Source organism: Myotis yumanensis, unplaced genomic scaffold (assembly GCF_028538775.1).
Source record: "Myotis yumanensis isolate MYYU_CA2020_CCGP unplaced genomic scaffold, mMyoYum1.0.hap1 SCAF_3, whole genome shotgun sequence".
Lineage (NCBI taxonomy): Eukaryota > Metazoa > Chordata > Mammalia > Chiroptera > Vespertilionidae > Myotis > Myotis yumanensis.
Genome location: NW_027223754.1, coordinates 164,768,441 through 164,788,745, shown reverse-complemented (window position 1 = coordinate 164,788,745; position 20,305 = coordinate 164,768,441). Strand labels below are relative to the sequence as shown.

The 20,305-nt window shown below is 42.5% G+C and overlaps 1 protein-coding gene across 4 annotated transcripts in view; it reads right to left on the bottom strand.

Moving 5' to 3' along the window:
• The window catches only part of CERS5 (ceramide synthase 5), a 32,370-nt gene extending 13,137 nt beyond the window's left edge, over positions 1-19,233 (bottom strand). Inside the window, exons 1-2 of one of the 4 annotated variants that reach the window (XM_070410257.1) lie at positions 18,980-19,233; positions 215-320 (exon numbers count right to left, since the gene is read on the bottom strand). In XM_070410257.1, the coding sequence (XP_070266358.1) occupies positions 215-320; positions 18,980-19,176 (303 nt within the window). In that variant the 5' untranslated portion in view covers positions 19,177-19,233. Of the gene's footprint in view, positions 1-214; positions 321-2,235; positions 2,563-18,979 lie in introns of those variants that run through there. The other 3 variants (XM_070410259.1, XM_070410256.1, XM_070410258.1) reach the window with 3 other exon arrangements.
• Positions 19,234-20,305: the final 1,072 nt, after the last annotated feature.

Here is a 20,305-nt window from a genome sequence, read left to right as displayed (position 1 = left end):
GCTAGGCCTAAAACTCAAATTATGTAAACTTTAGATCCTGGCCCAAAGGTATATCCCTGAGGGGATAAAGTTCTCCTCACAGCTATAGAGATTACCCAAATGGGAAAGATCATCCCATCCTATCCTTACACTTGGGAGATACTTGTTCTCTATCTTCCCTTGCCCTATGGGGCAATCCCTCATAGGAATCTTCTCTGTTTCTTTGCCCACTTACCTTGGTAATAGATATGAACACCTTTTCAAGGATGGCATTGGGTTGGGGCTGATAAGGACCACTGTCCTGGATGCCAACATGGAGTGCACAGGGTTTGGCAATAAACCTGTAATGGAGAAAGCCCAAAAGCCAATTCTAAATATGGTTTGCTAATCAGGAAAGAAAGATCCTGATTAGGGGGCTGATGGGGAGGAAAAAGTCCTGGGAGCCAGGACTTTTTTATTTTATCCTGAATTTTGCCACTGGCCTAGTTGAGAAGTGACCTGTTTAAGAAATATTGGGCCATAAGCTCTCTTTCCATTTTTCCCTGCCTTCCCTTATCACATCTAGAGCTTTAAAGTCAGAAAGACCTAGGTCAAATCACTAGTCTACCACTTACTGCCTGCATGAACTTGGACAGTTTATTAAATCTCTGTAAGGCTCAGTTTTTCATCTATAAGATGAAGATAATATCAACCAATATCTTTGCTACTCAATATAAAGTCCACAGACCAACAGCATTATTGGCTTTTCCTGGAAGCTTTTTAGAACTTCAGAATCTTGAACCCTTATCCCAGACCTGCAAAATCAGAATCTTCATTAACAAGATCCCCAAATGATTCATGTGACCATTAAAATGTTAGAAGAATCTTGTAAGTATCCAATGAGATAATGTATGTGAAGACCCTGGAACCAGGGAGGTGCTTAATAAATGGTAGTTTTCCTTATTTCAAAAGATTAAGAAGATCTTAATTGGAGGGAAAAGTAAAACTGAGGATGAGCTCTTCCTAACTACAAATATCCTGGGCCATGGTCACCTTCCTGCCTAATAAAAAGATTATAGAAATACTTAGAAGAAAGAAATAAGGAAATTAGGAAGGGTGAGAAAGAAATTACCTATTAGTATTCAATCCCTGCCCTAGATTATACCACTAATAAATCATATAAATTTGACCAAGTCACTTAAATCTTGAGTCTTGGTTTTATTATCTAAAAGAAGGTGTTATATGAGGTGATTTCTAAGATTTTTGTTCTTATCTAAGATTGCATAGTGTTACAATTAATTGTAACTCATTCCTAATTTTTAGATCTTTGAGAAACTAGTCCTTGTTTCTTCAAGAAAGATCTCCTGCTTCTGCAAAACCATAGATTTTTGTGAGTATTAATTAGCTCTAGAAAAATCTCCATGTAGTCATTTTGAGAATAAATCAAAACCAGTTTTAGCTCCCTTAGCATTTTAGGGAGTCCAATAACAATATGACTGGGAGGCCTAAGATGGAGTGTTCTTGACCTATTTTCTTGGTCTGCATTTGAATTCAGAATTTATCTCTAAAGGAGGGACTGAGAATAAGAAACTTTGTTTATCTTCTATAAAAAGTTTTACCCTTATCACCAAAGTTCCTAAGCCATGGGGAAACATTTATTCAGAGCACAAAGTTAGCCACATCTGTAACCCATTCTCTCCTCTCTTTTACACACGTGGCACAAAAGTTTCATTCAAAAGCCAATACTAGTAGATACTTTAACTTATATTTCCTGGTATACTATTCTGTGTACAAATATTTAAAAACCCCACTCCTGTTTAAACTCATTGTGAACAAAGAATACACAGAGAATACCGTTTGCTTGTTTTTTATTTACCAAGATTCTGTGCTCAGTAGTTTCTGTGAGAGGTTCAGTGAATCCCACTCTTGCCCTATGAGCTCAGTTTGACCCAGCATTGATCAGCATCCAGAAAAGTAATTAGGCAGTCACTCTTTGCTTTTGAGTTGGTATGAAGAGGTAGATGTAAAAACAAAAAACAGCCTTTATAATTCCTATTCTTACCCCTTGATGTAGGTCTCTTCCTCAATCCAGAAGCAGTCAGGTGAATAAAGGCTCTGGAGTTAGGCAGATTTTAATAGCTAAGAGACTTTGTGAACGATCATTTTAAAGATGAAATGACATGATGCATGCCTAGCACAGTACCTGACACTTAGTAAACATTCAATAAAAGGAGGCTATTATTATTTTACCAGAAACTAATAGTTCAATCTGGGTACCGTGACAGTAGAAGGCAAGAAGAGCCAATATCTTCTTTCATACAACAGGGATAGGTTTGTATCCTGCTCACCTGAGGGAAGCCAAGATAATTTTTATTATTATCTGGACATTGGAGGGAACTTGATATCCTATAGTTGTCATTAGCTCACATCCTGCCCTCAATAGTTCACAGAGTTCAATGAGAGACATAGAGTTACTGGCATCCAGTTAGTTACAGCTGTACAAACCCTAAGAAAATTTATTTATTTGACAAATATTTATTGGGCACCTATTTTGTGCTATAGCACAAAGCCCAAAACCAAATATAAGGACACCCTTCAGGGCAAACCAGCCGGCCCCCACCCGTGCACCAGGCCTCTATCCTATATAGTAAAAGGGTAATATGCAAACTGACCCTAACAGCAGAAAGACTGGGAATGACTGGTCACTATGACACACACTGACCACCAGGGGGCAGATGCTCAATGCAGGAGCTGCCCTCTGGTGGTCAGTGCGCTCTCACAGGGGGGAGCTCTGCTCAGCCACAAGCCAGGCTGATGGCTGCCAGTACAGCAGTGGTGGTGGGAGCCTCTCCTGCCTCCTCAGCAGTGCTAAGGATGCCTGACTGCAGCTTAGGTCTGCTCCCCGCTGGCAAGTGGACATCCCCTGAGGGCTGCCAGGCTGCCAGAGGGATGTCTGACTGCCATCTTAGGCCCGATCCCCCCAGGGAGCAGGCCTAAGCCAGCAAGTGGTCACCCCCGAGGGGTCCCAGACTGCAAAAGGGCACAGGCCAGGCTGAGGGACCCCCTACCCGAGTGCACAAATTTTTGTGCACCGGGCCTCTAGTTACCTAATAATAGACAAACATGTAAATTGACCATCCCTCCACTACACCCACCAGCCAATCAGGAGACCATGCAAATTAACCCAACAAAGATGGTGGTTAATTTGCATACATAGGCTTGAAGGGGTGGAGTGAAGACTGAAGGCTCTGGCCGGAGCAGCAAGAACTGAAGGCTCTGGCAGGAGCAGTGAGGACTGAAGGCCTGGGTCCTGGGTGCCGGAGGAAAACCGGTGCTGGCAGCCAGGGGAAGGGAAGGCCTATTGCACGAATCTTTTCGTGCAACGGGCCTCTAGTTTAGTATATGATTTATAAAATGGACATATAGGTTAGTCAGATTCCAGACAAAGTGCCTGGCATTCATCCTTTCTTCTAGATTGGCACCTCTCTAAGTGTGCTCTGGAGACTTTCAGGGACCCTTTCAGGAGGTCTGCAAGGTTAAAATTATTCTCATAATAATTCTATAACTTCATAATAATTACTTTCTCTCATGAGGATACAGTGGAATCTTCCACAGGTTATATGAAAACAGACTGAATGCAGAAGCTGACATGAGAATACAGCTGCCAGATATTAGAGACTTGCAAAAATGTAAAATAATGCTATTCTTCTCAAAGTTTGTTTTGAAATTTTTTTCCATAGTGTTAGCTATATTATCAATATAATCAATGTATTGTTATCTGCAAATGAATTCATAATATATTAAATTATTTTCCATTTTAATTTTTAAAGCAATACATATTAATAGATATTATTCACATGAACAAAGACTCCAGAAAAAGTGCTCTGGGGTCCTTGATAATTTTAAGAGTATAAAGGATTCTTGACAACATAGTTTGCAAACAAACTGCTGTGCTGGATGACACTGAGAAATCAAACTTCTCAAGATTTTCTTTCTGTTTATTTATTGATTTTGGAGAGAGAGAGAGAGGAAGGGGGAAGGAGGGACAGAGAGAGAGGGAAAAATTGATTTGTTGTTCCACTTATTTATGCATTCATTGGAACCAGCCAGGGCATCTTGTGACTTTTCTGTCCTCTCCAGGATCAATTTGTTGCCCAAGTTTTAAAATAATCTGTAAGACTAAACCTCCTTTTGCCTTCAAGTCTGAATAAGTGAGCATTTAGTGATCTATAATGTGAAGGTACTCCTTTCCACCTGCCATTCCAGGAACATGAGTCTAATGATCCAACCTGATTGTAATCTATCTGTCTTGCTTTATAGAGATCATTTGCCCTTTCCCTGCCCTCCAGATATATGGTAGCAGCTGACTTAAGCCTGGGTTAATTAAGATGAAATTACTACTTTGCTTGTTCATACCAAAGACAGGAGCTATACTTATCAAGTTTCTCAACTGGTATATCATGGCAAGTAACATAGATTGGTTATATTATGCTGAGATGCTGCTCTGAGTTCTCAGGGTAGTACATGGGGCCTGTAGTAGCCATAAACACTTAGCCTGTAGCCTTGGCCTCATATACCTCACTGTGCAACATACATTTTATTTTCTACACTAGAGGCCTGGTGCACAAAATTTGTGTGGGGGGCGGGGCAGGGGGGAGGAGTCCCTCAGCCCGGCCTGTACCCTCTTGCAGTCCAGGACCCCTCAGGGGATGTCCACCTGCTGGCTTAGGCCCGCTCCCCATGGACATCCCTCTCGCAGTCCGGGACCCCTTGCTCCTTACCACCTGCCTGCTCGCTGCTCCTTACCACTTGGTTTGCTGCTCCTTAGTGCTGCTGCAGAGGCAGGAGAGGCTCCCACCACCACCTCTGTACTCGCCAGTCATGAGCCCAGCTTCTGGCTGAGTGGTGCTCCCCTTGTGGGAGCGCACTGACCACCAGGGAGCAGCTCCTGTGTTGAGCGTCTGCTCCCTGGTGGTCAGTGCGCATCATAGTGACTGGTTGTTCTGGTCGTTCTGCCATAACGGTCACTTAAGCTTTTATTATACAGATGTATAGCAACATGGTTGAGTTGGGAAGCATTATGACTTGTCAAAATTAATATATAAAAAGAAAAATAACCATAAAAGAAACAGAAATAAGGAATGGGATAAAGGGGAAAATATAATAAAAAGGAAAAGGTCTTATATAGACTGAGGATGGTGTATCATTAGATGAAGAATATCGAGTAACTAAATTACCTGAATCTGATCTGAATACTCCCCACTACACACACACACACACACGAGAGAGAGAGAGAGAGAGAGAGAGAGAGAAAGAGAGAAAGAGAGAGAGAAAGAGAGAAAGGAGATAGCTGAGGTAATGATTAAATAAAGGGTTTTAGGGCCAAAATGAAGTCTGTTTAGAGAATTTAATCCTTAAGTACAAAAGCAGCATTTGAAAATCATCCCCCAAAACATATGTATCCCTTAAGAGGCAAATGCAAAGTCCCATAGAAAACAGATTCAGAAAGTCCTTTACCTTTACAAGTGAATTATTAATAAATCAATCACATTAAAAATTAGAGGGGCTCCTGTAGTTTGATAGTCACCGAAAGGCCTTAGATTGAGGGTAGGTGGGTAGAGAAGAGATGAATGGATCTATCTACACTAATAAAAAACAAATATGCAAACTGACCATACCTTCGCTACGCCTTAAGCCATGCCCACCAGCCAATCAGAGCAACTATATGCAAATTAACCCAACCAAGATGGCGGCCGGCAGCCACGGAGCTGGAGCAAGCAGGAGGCTTGGTTGCCCCAATGATGGAGGAAGCCAAGCTTCCCACCTGCCGCTGCCAGCTCTGAGCTCCACTCAAAGCAACAAAGTTTCAATTACAGAAGATAAATAAACCCCAGATACCTGCTTTCAGCCGGCTGTGGCCATGGAGCTGGAGCGAGCAGGAGGCTTGGGTTTCACCTGGCGATGGAGGAAGCCAAGCTTCCCTCCCGCCTGCCCTGGCCGGCTCTGAGCTCCTCTCAAGGCTACAAAGTTTCAATTATAGAAGGTAAATAAATCCCAGAATAAAAAAGAAAAAAGGAGAGGCTGGGAGCTTCCGTCACCGGAGGGGCTTGGCCAGCCTTAAAACGGCCCTCAGCCCCTCACCCAGACTGGCCAGGCACCCCAGTGGGGACCCCCACCCTGAAGGGGCTGTGACCAGCCTGCAAACACCCATCAGCCCCTCACCCAGGCTGGCCAGGCACTCCAGCGGGGCCCCCACCCTGAAGGGGCTGTGACCAGCCTGCAAACACCCATCAGCCCCTCACCCAGGCTGGCCAGGCACCCCACCGGGACCCCCACCCTGATCCAGGACACCCTTCAGGGCAAACCAGCCGGCCCCCACCCAGCCACCAGGCCTCTATCCTATATAATAAAAGGGTAATATGAAAATTGACCCTAACAGCAGAACGACTGGGAATGACTGGTCACTATGACACACACTGACCACCAGGAGGCAGACACTCAATACAGGAGCTGCCCCCTGGTGATCAATGCACTCCCACAGGGGGAGCTCTGCTCAGCCACAAGCCAGGCTGATGGCTGCCAGTACAGCGGTGGTGGTGGGAGCCTCTCCCGCCTCCTCAGCAGCGCTAAGGATGCCTGACTGCAGCTTAGGTCTGCTCCCCGCTGGCAAGTGAACATCCCCCAAGGGCTCCCGGGCTGCCAGAGGGATGTCTGACTGCCAACTTAGGCCCAATCCCCCGGGGAGCAGGCCTAAGCCAGTAGGTGGTCATCCCCTCAGGCAGCCCAGACTGCGAGAGGGCACAGGCCAGGCTGAGGGACCGCCCCCCCCACCCCCCTGAGTGCACAAATTTTTGTGCACTGGGCCTCTAGTATATTAATAAAGAACTGTCATCACCTAAAGGCTATTGTAAAAAATCCATGCTATAAATGATAAAACATTGAACTAAGACTATAGAAATAGAAAGGGTGGATTCAAGATACACTGAGGAGGTAAAACTGATAGAACTTGGTGACTGAATAGATGTAAGAGGAAAAGAAAAGGAAGAGTCAAGCATGCCTTTCATGTTTCTGGCTTGGGAAACTAAGTTGATTATGGTGTCTCAACCAAGTAGAGAATAAGATAATAGCAAATTTGGGAGTGACAAATGAGCTGTATGTGCTGAAATGGGACACTGAAATGGAACTGTCTAGTAGGCAAATAAACTTGGAAAAGGGACTTCACACATACACACACACACACACACACACACACACACACCTGAGAAAGAAAAAGAAAGTGAGAGAAGAATATAGGTGGTAACTAAAATTGTGGGGGGTGGATGTTACTACATAAGAAAGCAATATAAATTGAAAAGAGAACCAAGGTCAGAATCCTGGCTAACAACCAGCATAAAAGGTGAACTGAGGCCGAACCGGTTTGGCTCAGTGGATAGAGCGTCACCCTGCGGACTCAGGGGTCCCAGGTTCGATTCCGGTCAAGGGCATGTACTTGGTTGCAGGCACATCCCCACTGGGGGGCGTGCAGGAGGCAGCTGATAGATCTCTCTCATCGATGTTTCTAGCTCTCTATCCCTCTCCCTTCTTCTCTGTAAAAAATCAATAAAATAATAAAAATAAAAAAGGTGAACTGAGGGGACAGGAGTCCTATCAAATGAGGTAGAAATCCAGTATCCACTGGCTTTGGCAATTTGGAGATTTTGGGTAATCTTTACCAAAGAAATTCCTGTAAGTAAAATGGAGGCTCTAAAAGACATTAATGAGTTATAGCAGTGAAAGATATGAGGAGGAGCAAGAAAGAAGTGAAAACAGCCAAGACTCTCAAGAATCTGGGCTAAGAAGAGAAGGAAATGCCTGCAGCAGAATCACTCAATCTAAAATTAATATTCCTGTGCTTTAAATACATTCTCTTATTGATCAGAAAGTTCATTCTATTTATCCCCCCCCCCCCCCCCATTCATTTCAGCCTCACTCTCTGCTTATTTCTTCTCCTTAGACCTTAAATATGCTGAAGTCTTTCCCATCTTAAAAAGGCTCTCCCTGTCCCTCACACCCTCTGGTTCTTTCCTACCTCACAACTGAGGTTCCCTCCTCCTGACTTCTCTTCTCCCACTCATTCCTCAACCCTCCTCCCTCTCTCATCTGGCTTCTGTCCCTACCCTTCATTGAAACAGCTCTTGCCAAAAGTGCCAATGATGATCTTATGGTGAAATCAAATAGGTGTTTTTCAGTCCTATATCTTACCCGACACTCAGCACCATTTTATATTTTTGATCATGCCCTCCCTCTTGAAATGCTCTTTTCTTAGCTTCCTCATTGCTATACCCTTCCCAGTTTTCTCCCTCTATCTCTCTGGTAGTAGAACTAGACTACTTGGTATGCACTGCTAGTTGAGTCACCTTGGACAAGGTACTTAACTTTCTCTGTGCTTCAGGTTTTTCATTCATCTGTAAAATGAAGATAACAACAGTATCTACCTACCTCATAAAGTTACTATGTTTAGCACTTAGAACAGTGCCTGGGACAAAGTTAAATACTTATTAAATGCTAACTATGATAAAATACTGTATGGCTGTCATATCTCTTATCTCCTTTTGGGTTTTGTTTCCCTTTTCCTTTTCCTAAAATAAAGTGTTTCCTCAGGGTTCTATGCAGGTTCTTTTCTTACTCTACATACTAACCCTAGGTGATCTCATTCAATTACAGCAGAGAATGGTCCACAGACCCCTGAGAGTCCCTGAGATACTCTCTGGGGGCCCATAAAGTCAAAATTATTTTCATAATAATATTAATATATTATTTGCCTTTGTTACTGCCTTGATATTTGCAATGATGGCACAAAGGGATGGTGGGTAAAACTAATGGCACCTGAGCACAAATCAAAGCAGTAACAACAAACTGTAGTAGTAGTTATATTATTCCTTGCTGTGTCCTTAGCTAAAAAAGAAATAAAACTAGTTTCACTTAAGAATGTCCTTGATGGCCGAAACCGGTTTGGCTCAGTGGATGGAGCGTCGGCCTGTGGACTGGGGGGTCCCGGGTTCGATTCCGGTCAAGGGCATGTACCTGGGTTGCGGGCACATCCCCAGTGGGGGGCATGCAGGAGGCAGCTGGTCGATGTTTCTCTCTCATCGATGTTTCTAACTCTCTATCTCTCTCCCTTCCTCTCTGTAAAAAATCAATAAAATATATTAAAAAAAAAAAAAGAATGTCCTTGATGAAAATAATATAAATGATTAATTTTATTAATCTTAACCAATAACTAAACTGCTAAAAAGTATTCTGTGATAAAATGGGAAGTACACAGAAAGCACTTTTGCTGCAAACTGAAGTACATATATGGCTCTCCCAAGGAAGTGCACTTGGTTTGGCTGAGTTGTGTGCTGAACCAAATCACTTTTTTCATTGAACAATTTTACCTGACAGAATGGCCAACAGATAAACTAAGGTTATTCAGATCTAGGGATTTAGAAAACACTTTCTTGAAAATGAATAAGCCTGTCACTTAAAAGAAACAAATATTGTTGCTAATGATAAAATTCAAACTTTCAAGTAAAAATTAGAATTTTAGAGAACTTATATCCACCTTTGAACTTGACAATACTTTGAGTTTTCTGATGATATTGGTTATGAGATTAACTAATATTATTTTAAAATATTATATAATGAGTGACATTTGCAAGAGCTATACAACTCAGTGAACCAGTATTTTTCAAATGAGCAATATATGATATCCATCCAAAGTATGACAGACTAATAAATTTTTAACATGAATAAAATGCTCATTGATATGGTTTCAGATTCTATAATACAACCAACCTTTAAGAAACCACTACTTGGCCCTAGCTGGTTTGGCTCAGTGGATAGAGCGTCAGTCTGCGGACTGAAAGGTCCCAGGTTCAATTCCAGTCAAGGGCACATGCCTGGGTTGCTGGCTTGATCCCCATTAGGGGACGTGCAAGAGGCAGCCAAACAATGATTCTCTCTCATCATTGATGTTTCTCTCTCTCTTTCCCTCTCCCCTCTCTCTGAAATCAATAAAGATACATTAAAAAAAAGAAAAAAAAGAAAATGAACCTCCCCTTAGTCTGGACTTGGATATACTGGATGTTGTAGTTTGGGTGTATGTGTCTTGAGTACGGGCTTGGAAAAAAAAGAAAAAGAAACCACTACTTGTTGTATGAAAGAAAAAAAAATATTTCCTTTTACCAATGACATATCTATGTGAAGCTTAAGAGTATGTATTTATGTACTTCAACCAAAACAACATATCATAAGAGAGTGAATGCAGAAGCTACTGGAGAATCCAATTATCTTTTATTAAACCAGTCATTAAAGAGATTTGTGAAATGTAAAATCAATGCTGTTCTTCTCACTAAATATTTTTTATTTTGGAAAATAATTATTTTTCAAAAATGTTATTTATGTTAACATGTAATAGGTTTGTTATTATTTTTAATGAAATGGTAAATACATTTCTTAAATTTCTCAATTTTAATTCCAAATGTGAAAAAAATTGACAGGAATATGTAACCCGCACATAAACAAACACTCCTCTGGAATCCTCAATAATTTATAAGAATGAAAAGGAATGCTGAGAAAAAAAATTTAAGAATTTCTAAATTATACTAACACTAGGTTAGTTAACCAATAACTAAACATAATTCATGTATGTGCGAGTGACTCCTAGTCATTCATTAACTTGTATATTCCATACACACATGCATTCATGTTAATGTATTTTTTCTGAGTAAATTCTTAAGAGGATAGGATTTTTCTATGTATAAGCAAATGTGTTGTACACATCATGTGCTTGCTATGTACAAGGTGCTATACTTGTCAGACACGTATACCATCAAATCCAGTATTTCTTGCATTGTCTGTGTGTAATTTTTTACATTTTATTTTGAGGAGTATTTTTTTTAATTAAAAAAAATTTTTTTTTTATTGATTTCAGAGAGGAAGAGAGGGACAGAGATAGAAACATTAATGAGAGAATCATTGATAGGCTGTCTCCAGCACAATTCCCAATGGGGATTGAGCCTACAACCCCGGCATGTGCCCTGACTGGGAATTGAGGTGCAACATCCTGGTTCATAGGCTGATGCTCAGCCACTGAGCCATGCCGGCTGGGCTTGAGGACTATTTTTTTTTAATTGGCAAATGTGTTCTTAAAACAAAGCAGAAACATTCGGGTGGTGGGCATATGACTCAATATCTTGTAACACAGAAACCCACACCTGAAATCTATGTGATCATGTCAACCAATGTCACCCCAACAAATTTAATAAAAACAAAAAAGCACAAACAGACTAAAAGGACCTCTATGGCATACTATTCTAAACCATGATAAGGCACACATTGTGGATTTATACCACAGTATCTTTCATTCCTTATCCACTTATAGCAGTTATCTTCACTTAGATCTATAACAGGGTCTTACAGAATTATGACTATACCTGTGCCACTTAATGTACCTGCTGATACTATGATGAGAAAAAAGGATCAGCATCCTGCTTACACCTTACCTTATTATAAGGGAACTAAGTCTTGAGATAAGAATTACTTAAGAGTACGTAAGGCCAGATCGGGCATGGCTCAGTGGTTGAGCATCGACCTATGAGCCAGGAGGTTATGGTTCAATTCCTGGTCAGGGCACATGCCCAGGTTATGGGCTCCATTCCCAGTGTGGGTTGTACAGGAGGCAGCCGATCAATGATTCTCTCTCATCATTGATGTTTCTATCTCTCTCTCTCTTTCCCTTCCTCTCTCTGAAAGCAATAAAAACATATTTTTAAAAAAAGAGTATGTAAGTATGTTCAAATGCTTCAGACACAAACTAATTTAAGACTAAGTTGTAGTTTTATTGCATGAGGAGAGGGGGAGAGAGGGAGAGAGAGAGAGGGGGAGAGGGGGAGAGAGAGGAAACATCAATGTGAAAGAGACATACTGACTGGTTGCCTCCCACACATGCCTGACCAGAGCCAGGGATGTGGTTCTTGCCTTTGACCAAGAATTGACCCTGTAACCCTTCAGTGCAATGCCAATGCTACAATCATTGAACCACACTGGCCAGGGCCAAACATACTTATCATTTTTAAATGGGTAAGTGATTATACAACTTAATGTATCTGCTTAAAGTAGAAACACACAAACCCGGGTGTGGCAAATAAGAGGTGGATTAGAGAAAAAGGTTAACAAAAAGCTCTTTCTCAAAAAGTTTTTACCATCCTTCATAGTCCAACAAACAGGGAAGGGGGGTGTTGTTAGTGAGACATTAAGCCTATATTTTAGTTAATAGCTATTAAAAGGAACTGAATCCACCTCCTCCAAACCCCCACAATTTATCTTTGTGCATACATTTATTACACTGTCTTCTAACCACGGATTTTCTTACTCTCTTTCTGAGGGTAGACATCATGACTTATTCACCTTTTTATACTTGGCACATAGTTTGATATCTAGCAATCTGATTTAGTTTGAGACCCTCTGTGCCTATAATAGAGACTTATTACAAATGCTGACACTAACTAAAAGGTAAAGACTGCAAGGAATACCCTTTTTCAGAAACTCCATGATTTTGAGAAGATATATAATAGTGTGATTATTCTCTGCCTTACCAAGGCTGTGCAGAGCCCATGTATACTTAACTACTTGACAAACTTGTTTGTTTACAGCTCATTATCTACTCAACTGAGAAGATATATGCAGAAAAGCAAAACTATAGACCAATGCTTGGCTAAAGGCACTGCCAATCAAAGATAACTCAAAAAAGACTATTAACACTTTAGAAATCCCATTTTTACTATAATTTTTTAAGAAAGACTCAGTGTTTTTAAAGCACACTCTGATATATGTAGAACTAATTACCTTCTGGTCCTAAAAAACTGAATCAAATGTGAATTTATATAATTATCTTCTTGGTTATTAACATTTGTTTGAGTCACTATCAGCAGCACTGCTCAACAGAAATATGTGAGCCACATAGATAATTTTAAATTTTCTAATAGCCACATTTTAAAAACTAAAAAAGGTGAAATAAATTTCAATAATTACTTGTTTAACCTGATATATACAAAATACTAGCATGTCAATATGTAATCAAGTTAAAAAGATATTTTACTATTTTTTGGTACCAAGCCTTCAAAATCCAGTATGTATTTTATTTTACACTTAGAACACATCTCAGTTCTGGCTAGTCACATCTGAAATGCCAAAAAGCTGGCAGCTACTGTACTAACTACTGTACTGCACAGCATAGTTCTCTAGGTGATTCAGAGAGAAGTCTCCTTCACAGCTAGAAAAACTGCCTTCATATCTAAGGAAACTAATTTCAGATTTTTTTAAAAATTAGAAATGATTATGGTTTAACTCCTTTTGCAGTAACACCTCAATTAAGTAGAAGTGGATTCAGTATAAAAAGCTCATAACTGAGTGAATTCTTTAGAAGGCAGCATTTATTTGCCTAAAAATACCCCTGAGAGGAAGCCAAAATAGGTTATTATTTCTCCGTTCCCACTCTATGAGGGAGGAGGGTGTGTACAGATTTCATTTGCTGCCTCCTCCTTCATGAATTTCTTCTTTACTCATCTAGGAAACCCTAGTTTTCTGACTCAGGAAGTGGCTAAAGCAAAAATATCTAGCACGTTTCTTTTCAGTGGCAAATACTAGTATATTGTCTCCAGGGATAAGCCAGGAGCCTGACCTCATGCATGACAGTATTCAGGGTTATCTGCAGAGCATCAATACCCACTACCCAGAAAGGGCTTAGGAAAGAAGTTTTCCCATAGAGAGGAGGAGCACATTAGGCTTTTGACCATCTGGAGCTCATTAAGAGGTGGATACTTAGATAAGAGCAGGGTCATGTGACCATCTTTTTCAATCTCGCCCTGCTGGATCTGCAAACCTGATTTAATTCTGTGATTTACAATTCAATAACACCCAACAGAACACCTGTAGGGATGCAGTGGAATTGGCAGTCTCCCTTACAGCCTAGTCAGTACTAAGTCCATTCTCCCCAAAGCCTCTCTTCCCTATCTGGAGGATTTACTAACATTGGGTCACAATGCTATGACAGGCTATGGTTCTAGGAGGGGGACAGGTCTGTCAGGAAGAGGGGAAAAAGTTCGTCCTCTTCTTAAGGGAAGTGGGGGAGAACAGGAAAACAAAAGGCAGTATACAGCAGAGGTAGCTAGGTTTACAAGAGGAAGATGAAATGAGTGGTTAAGAAACGTACACATACACACACACACAAACACAGAGTCACTACTCTTTGTTGCCAGTTTCATGACAGCCAGGAAATGAGTATGGTCAGTCCTGTGAGAATGATATTGAAAAGGCTCTTTAGACAGCCCAGTGAGGTTGCCTAGGAAGTAACAGGAGAGAAGAGGGGATTGGAATAATGAATGAGCAGCAAGGAGAGTTTTAATCTACCTCCTGTATAATTCATAAAATTTTCTTCTGGCAACATAAAGCTCCTATTGCAGTATCATATTCAAAATAATGAGCCTATATATCTCTGATGGAGTCAATATTAAGACTCAAGCTCCTACTTAATCCCAAGGAACAAGATACTATATCTAGTGCTCAAGGGAGTAGATATTAAATTTCAAACAATTTATCTTTAAGATCCAATTTAAGTAAGACATAGCAGACCTAGTTTGAACCACTCTTTCCTTCAGATCTCAAGCATCAACATAATATTAAAATAAGTTTAAAAAAACAGGTGGAAAAGTTTTTTGCTTTTTTTTTAAATCTTTATTGTTGAGAGTATTACAAAGGTCCCTCCTTTCCCCCCATTATCCTCTCTACCCTGTTTCCACCCTGCCCCAGGCCTTCACCACCCCACTACCGGTGTTCATTGGTAATACATATATGCATGTAAAAACTTAGGTTAATCTCTCCCTGCCCCCCTCCCTCCTCCCGCTTTCCAGGTTATTGTGCACATCACTGTGCTAGGAAAGATGGTACGCTCAGAGTGGGCATGGAGCTCTGCACTCTTTCCCCCAAAACACCCAGTTGGTGTTGGAGAATTAGAGAATTGTTTGCTGTTGGCAAAGACACACTATTTGGTGTTAGAAAAGCCACACGTGCAGACAACCTCAGTTTCTATGAGTGGTTTCTCTCAGAGCATCTCCTCAATTGCCTGTGAAAGTACCTCCTTCCCATTGTATTCTTGGGGCATGTTTTTGGTGAATTTTGAATGATTTTTGAAGTTTCAGCTGCAATTTCAAGGTAATATAGAAAGTCCTGATATCCATCCTTAAATGAACAAATTAATATTTAAATTTCTTATTGTATATATTTGTTTGATTTGAACTTATGAGGACTTTGTGAAGGACTTTTACTTAAGAGAATGTCAAAATACATCCGAGGACCAACTATCTTCTGATTGATACCTGAAATATCAACTCTTAGATACTCTAATGATTAACTTTGGAATTTTTAGAACTGGCCAAGAATTATAATTAACTCACAATAAAAGACACTGTATACTCTTTAGTTTTTAAAAATAATCACAAAATAAAAATATTTTATCTCTCTTTTAATAGGTACAGGGTAGCATGAATTTGTGTATGGGGGGAGAGGAGAAAGAGAAGATGTAGGAAGGTACACAACATGCAAATATAGTATGGTGACATTTAACAATAGAAACAAAGGAATTATAGTTTTGCCTCTCTTAATCAAGCCAAACATCTATTTCAGACTGAAGATTTAGATTCCAGTTACTCCTCTGGACAAATGAGTAGATGAGGGTGGACCCTCCTCAAACTATCAAAAAGTATTTACTGACAAAAAGTATTGTGAGTTAATTATGCTACACACAAGACATTTTTGCAAGGTACTGGCCATAACAATGCAACCAGTCAACAGAGGCCCACAAAGGAAAGCCTCTTGTAGGTAATTCTCTCCTACCTGTAGTTCTTCAGCAAAATAGTTAGCTAGATATAAACACTTTACATAAATGGTCGAGTAGCTTTTCAAGTCCTCCTTACCAAATGGGCTGCAGTTCACTAGGAAATCTGGGAACTTAAAAAAATAAAATGCTCACTGTGGTTGATGACAAGGAAGAGAAAGTGAGAACAGATTGTAAACTCTATATTTATTCTTTGGGAGATTCTTAAAACAACACAAATAGAGATAACTTATCAGGGGGCAGAGTGTAAGGTTCATTAAAATATGCAGAACAATTTTAAAATTTGCAAAGTTCAAGTGAAACAAATTATATTAAATAATGAAGAATAAGATGAGCATGAATTTGTTCTCCAAATCTTAGAATACTAGGAACCAGGAGTTTAAATCTTAACCCTTGAAAGGAGGTTCAGGAACAGGAAAAGATGGCCACATTATACACAGTGGCAAGGGCCCTGGGCTGGGGGAAATGACCTGCATCTTGGTTCTAGCTCTTCCCCCAGGAGAGTATGCAACCTCTGAAAAGTGGCCGTAGTTTATCTGTAAAAGGAGGTTGGAATTCTAGCTCTTATAGTATATGACAGTGGTCGGCAAACTCATTAGTCAACAGAGCCAAATATCAACAGTACAACGATTAAAATTTCTTTTGAGAGCCAAATTTTTTAAACTTAAACTATATAGGTAGGTACATTGTTATTAACTTAATTAGGGTACTCCTAAGGCTTAGGAAGAGCCACACTCAAGGGGCCAAAGAGCCGCATGTGGCTCGCGAGCCGCAGTTTGCCGACCATGGGTCTATGATAACTACAGAATTGCTTCTAGAAACTAAGTAGGTAGGATTTGAGAAATGAGAAAATGTAGGAAAAACGACACCACCAATATTTCTGATATATCTTTTTTCTATACTCAATAAGAATGGCTTCTATTTATTACCTTTATGGAAGACCAGCGCAATTAGAAGAACTAGTAATCTAGCAGTCAGTTTTATTGCTAAAGTATTAGGTCTTAAAAGAGAAACAAATAGCAAGACTGCTTCTAGGGTTAAACTTTCCTAAGATCAAACATGAGATGAACAAAGTACTGATCTACACTAGCCAAGAAATATCATACTAGAATGCTTTCAGCTCAGTATTCCCCTCCACCCCTACTCTCCTGACACTGGAGCACCATAGAAACATTCAGATAGAATTCCCACAGGTAAAGGATCTTTTCCAGTGGCTCTGCCAGGAGACAGTCTGCAGCCACTTGGGGGAACTTTCTGGAAATCTGAAGATAATGTAAGTTTATATAAAATGGGTGTTTATAAGCAACAAGCTATTTCCTCTTGCCACTAACGTGGAGATATTTCCATATTGGTATATATTTATGTAAGAAGCACAGAATCTTTTCTTAGGACAATGAATTTTTGGGGCAGGTTTTGAATTATGTATTTTCCTTTTTAGTCATTACATTGTCTTCCTCTTTTTTCAGCCTTCATATAGATACCAACCTGATCCAGGTTACTCCTAAGAGAGATAAGTGGTTTGCATCTCCGTCCCGATAACATTTATAAAATGACTATACTTTAAAAACTGCACCACTAAGTTCCCGAGGACTCATAAAAGGCAACTGGGTTTCATTTGCTACAATTAAAAGCATCAGCCTAGCTGGTGTGGCTCAATGGTTGAGCAAGGACCCATGAACCAGAATGTCACTGTTCGATTCCTGGTCAGGGTACATGCCAGGTTTTCCGGCTCAGTCCCATGTGGTGGGCGTACAGGAGGCAGCTGATAGATGATTCTCTCTCATCACTGATGTTTCTATCCTCTTTCTCTCTCTTCCTCTCTCTGAAATCAATAAAAAAAATTTTTTTAAAAAGCGTCATATTTTGCACTTGAAATTTGGCAGAACAGTTTGATGATAATGTACAAACACTGTGAATAAATGGATTAATGACTAGCTAGCTACATAACAAATATTTTTGAAAGATTTTGTGTCATAAGTAGTAGGAAAATCAAACAAGTAATCCAAAACAGGTAACATTAAATTTTCAGAGAGTAACAGATTATTTTATCTGTAGCATCCCAGAACGGGCATTCGTGTACTATACAAAGCCCAAATGAACCAAGGGTGTCAAAGTGCCACCTCATTACCAGGACCTAGTGGGAAGAAGTCTCCTTTCCAGAGGCTGAATAGACTTGATCAACATCACCCGCAGCCGTAAGTCCACCTTATAAAATCACCACCCCAAGTTCCCACTGAATATCTTTATCTTACTTAGAGACAATCCAGTCACTCAAAGAAAGGGAAATCACTTCTCCAAAAACGTAGCCGAACAAAGTACGCTGTGACTCCGCTAAACTCAGAGGTTTGACTCGGCGAAGCAGTTTTCTCTCCTAAGCCCTCAGGCTCCCCATCCTCTCGGGATGGCCACTCCCCCTTCCATCTCTGGCCTCCGAGGCCCCGCCGGCCACTAATCTGACAGCTTTCCATCCTTTGGAAGCCTCGGGCTCCACCACACCCTGCTCTTTCACGGGCCCTGGCGGAATTTTATTGAAACACAAGCACATGTCCAAGAGCTGACAAACCAACATTTGGGGCCTAAATAATCCAGCTCCCCTCAACTCTCAGAAACTAAAGTATCCTCGCAAATCGTGGATCCCCATGAACCCGCCCTTCGGCTTGAACGTCCGGCTCTGGCGCCGACCCTTCAGCTCGCATGGCCCCAACTAGCTCGGGTGCCCGCGGCCCTTTGCCTGTTCTTCGCTTCGGGTTCCCGGCGCAGCTCACACCCCACCTGCCTCCCCGTCTGGAGAATCCGTGGAGGTTGGGAAGACCCCCACCTCCCCCCCAAAGCCTCCAGGACCTCAGATTGAATGGCCCAGCGTCCGCCCCCCCCCCCCCCACCACCCCCGCTCTCACTCCAGCATGGTCCACGCCCCAAGCTCCCCGCCTTTGCCCAGGCTCCCTGGCCACCGCGCCCCGCTCCGCGCATCCGCGTCCCGCGCGGAGCCCAGGAGCCCCCAGCACCGCAGCCCCTGCTTCCGGGCGCTCCCGGCAGTTCTGCTTCCGGCCCTCGGCGGCCCCCGGCCCGCGCCCCCGGCCCCCGCGCCGCCCGCTCGCCGGCTCTCACCGCTCGAAGAGCAACCGCACGGAGAATACGCCCGCCGCCAACGGGAACACCGAGAGGATGTGCCGGGCCTGCGGGTAGCCGTAGCCGTCGCCCGGGCCCTCGAGGTCGGCCCAGCTCACGTTCTGGGGCATCCAGAAGCGCTCGCTCCACAGCCAGCCCCACAGCAGGCCCAGGGCGCCCGCCGCCGCTGTCGCCATCTTACGCCCGCCCCGCGGCCGCCACAGCCTCAGCCGCCGCCACAGCCAACGGAACCCGCGGGGAGGCGGCCCCGGGGCGGGGCCGGGCCGGTGGCCGCCCCCTTCCGGCCCCCTTTCGTTCCCCGCACGTCTCAGGCCTGGTCACACCCCTTCCCGTGCCTCCTCCGCGAAGCCGAGCCTCCTCCGCGAGGCCCGGCCTCTCCGACGCCCCTCTCGCCTCCCCGCCCACCTCGCTCACCCCGGACTCCACGGACTTCGTGGTGGACCCCGCCCTCCAGGCTGGCCCCACCCCTTCCCGAGCCCCGCCCCCGCCCCCGCCTCGGAGCCACGCCCCTCACCCAGCCACGCCCCCAGCCCTGGCCCCACCCCCACTGGCCTCACAACGCTGGTTGCTATCAGTTTCGGCCACGCTTGTTCGGGTCTAGCTCCCTAACAGGGACATTCCTTTTTCTCAGCCCAGGCAACTCAAAGCTGTTCCCGTTCCCAGGCAGGCTGTACTCATCTCTCTACTCCCCCTCATCTCAGCTGGACCCGCCTACTCTTCACCGCCAGTGGCTAACTAGAATGGTTTTAAAATAAGTTAAAAATCTAAATCTCTACCTCTTATCTAAGGACAGATAAAGTAACTATAACTGGTATGGCAGCAGTTAAAGGGTTTCAAAGAGAGAAAAGGAAAAAACAAAACTCCAGCCATTCTAAGGAGTACATTAGGTTTGCTTTAACTCCGTGGTTCTCAAACGTCAGTGCGCCCCAGTTCAGCGATTAGCTTGTTCCATCCCCTACATGGAGAGTTCATTAAAAGTTTCCTGAGCCCCGTCCACAGAGATTGATTCAGGAGGTTCGGGGTAGGGCCCATGAATTTGCGTTTCTAATTTCTAAAAAAACTCATAGGTGATGCCTTTGCTGCTGGTCTGAGAACCACTGCCTGAAACCATTTTTCTCCAAACCCAACAATAGCTTAATGGTAACTACCCTATCTGTATTCAAGATACATTTTTTAAAAAGAAAATCCTCCATGATCCCATGGTAATTGAAATCAGAGCCTCAAGGAACAGAGAACGTGCTAACTTGGCATGCAGGAACAAACACACAATGATCTTGGTCTCAAGAACTATCCCCAGCCCTAGCT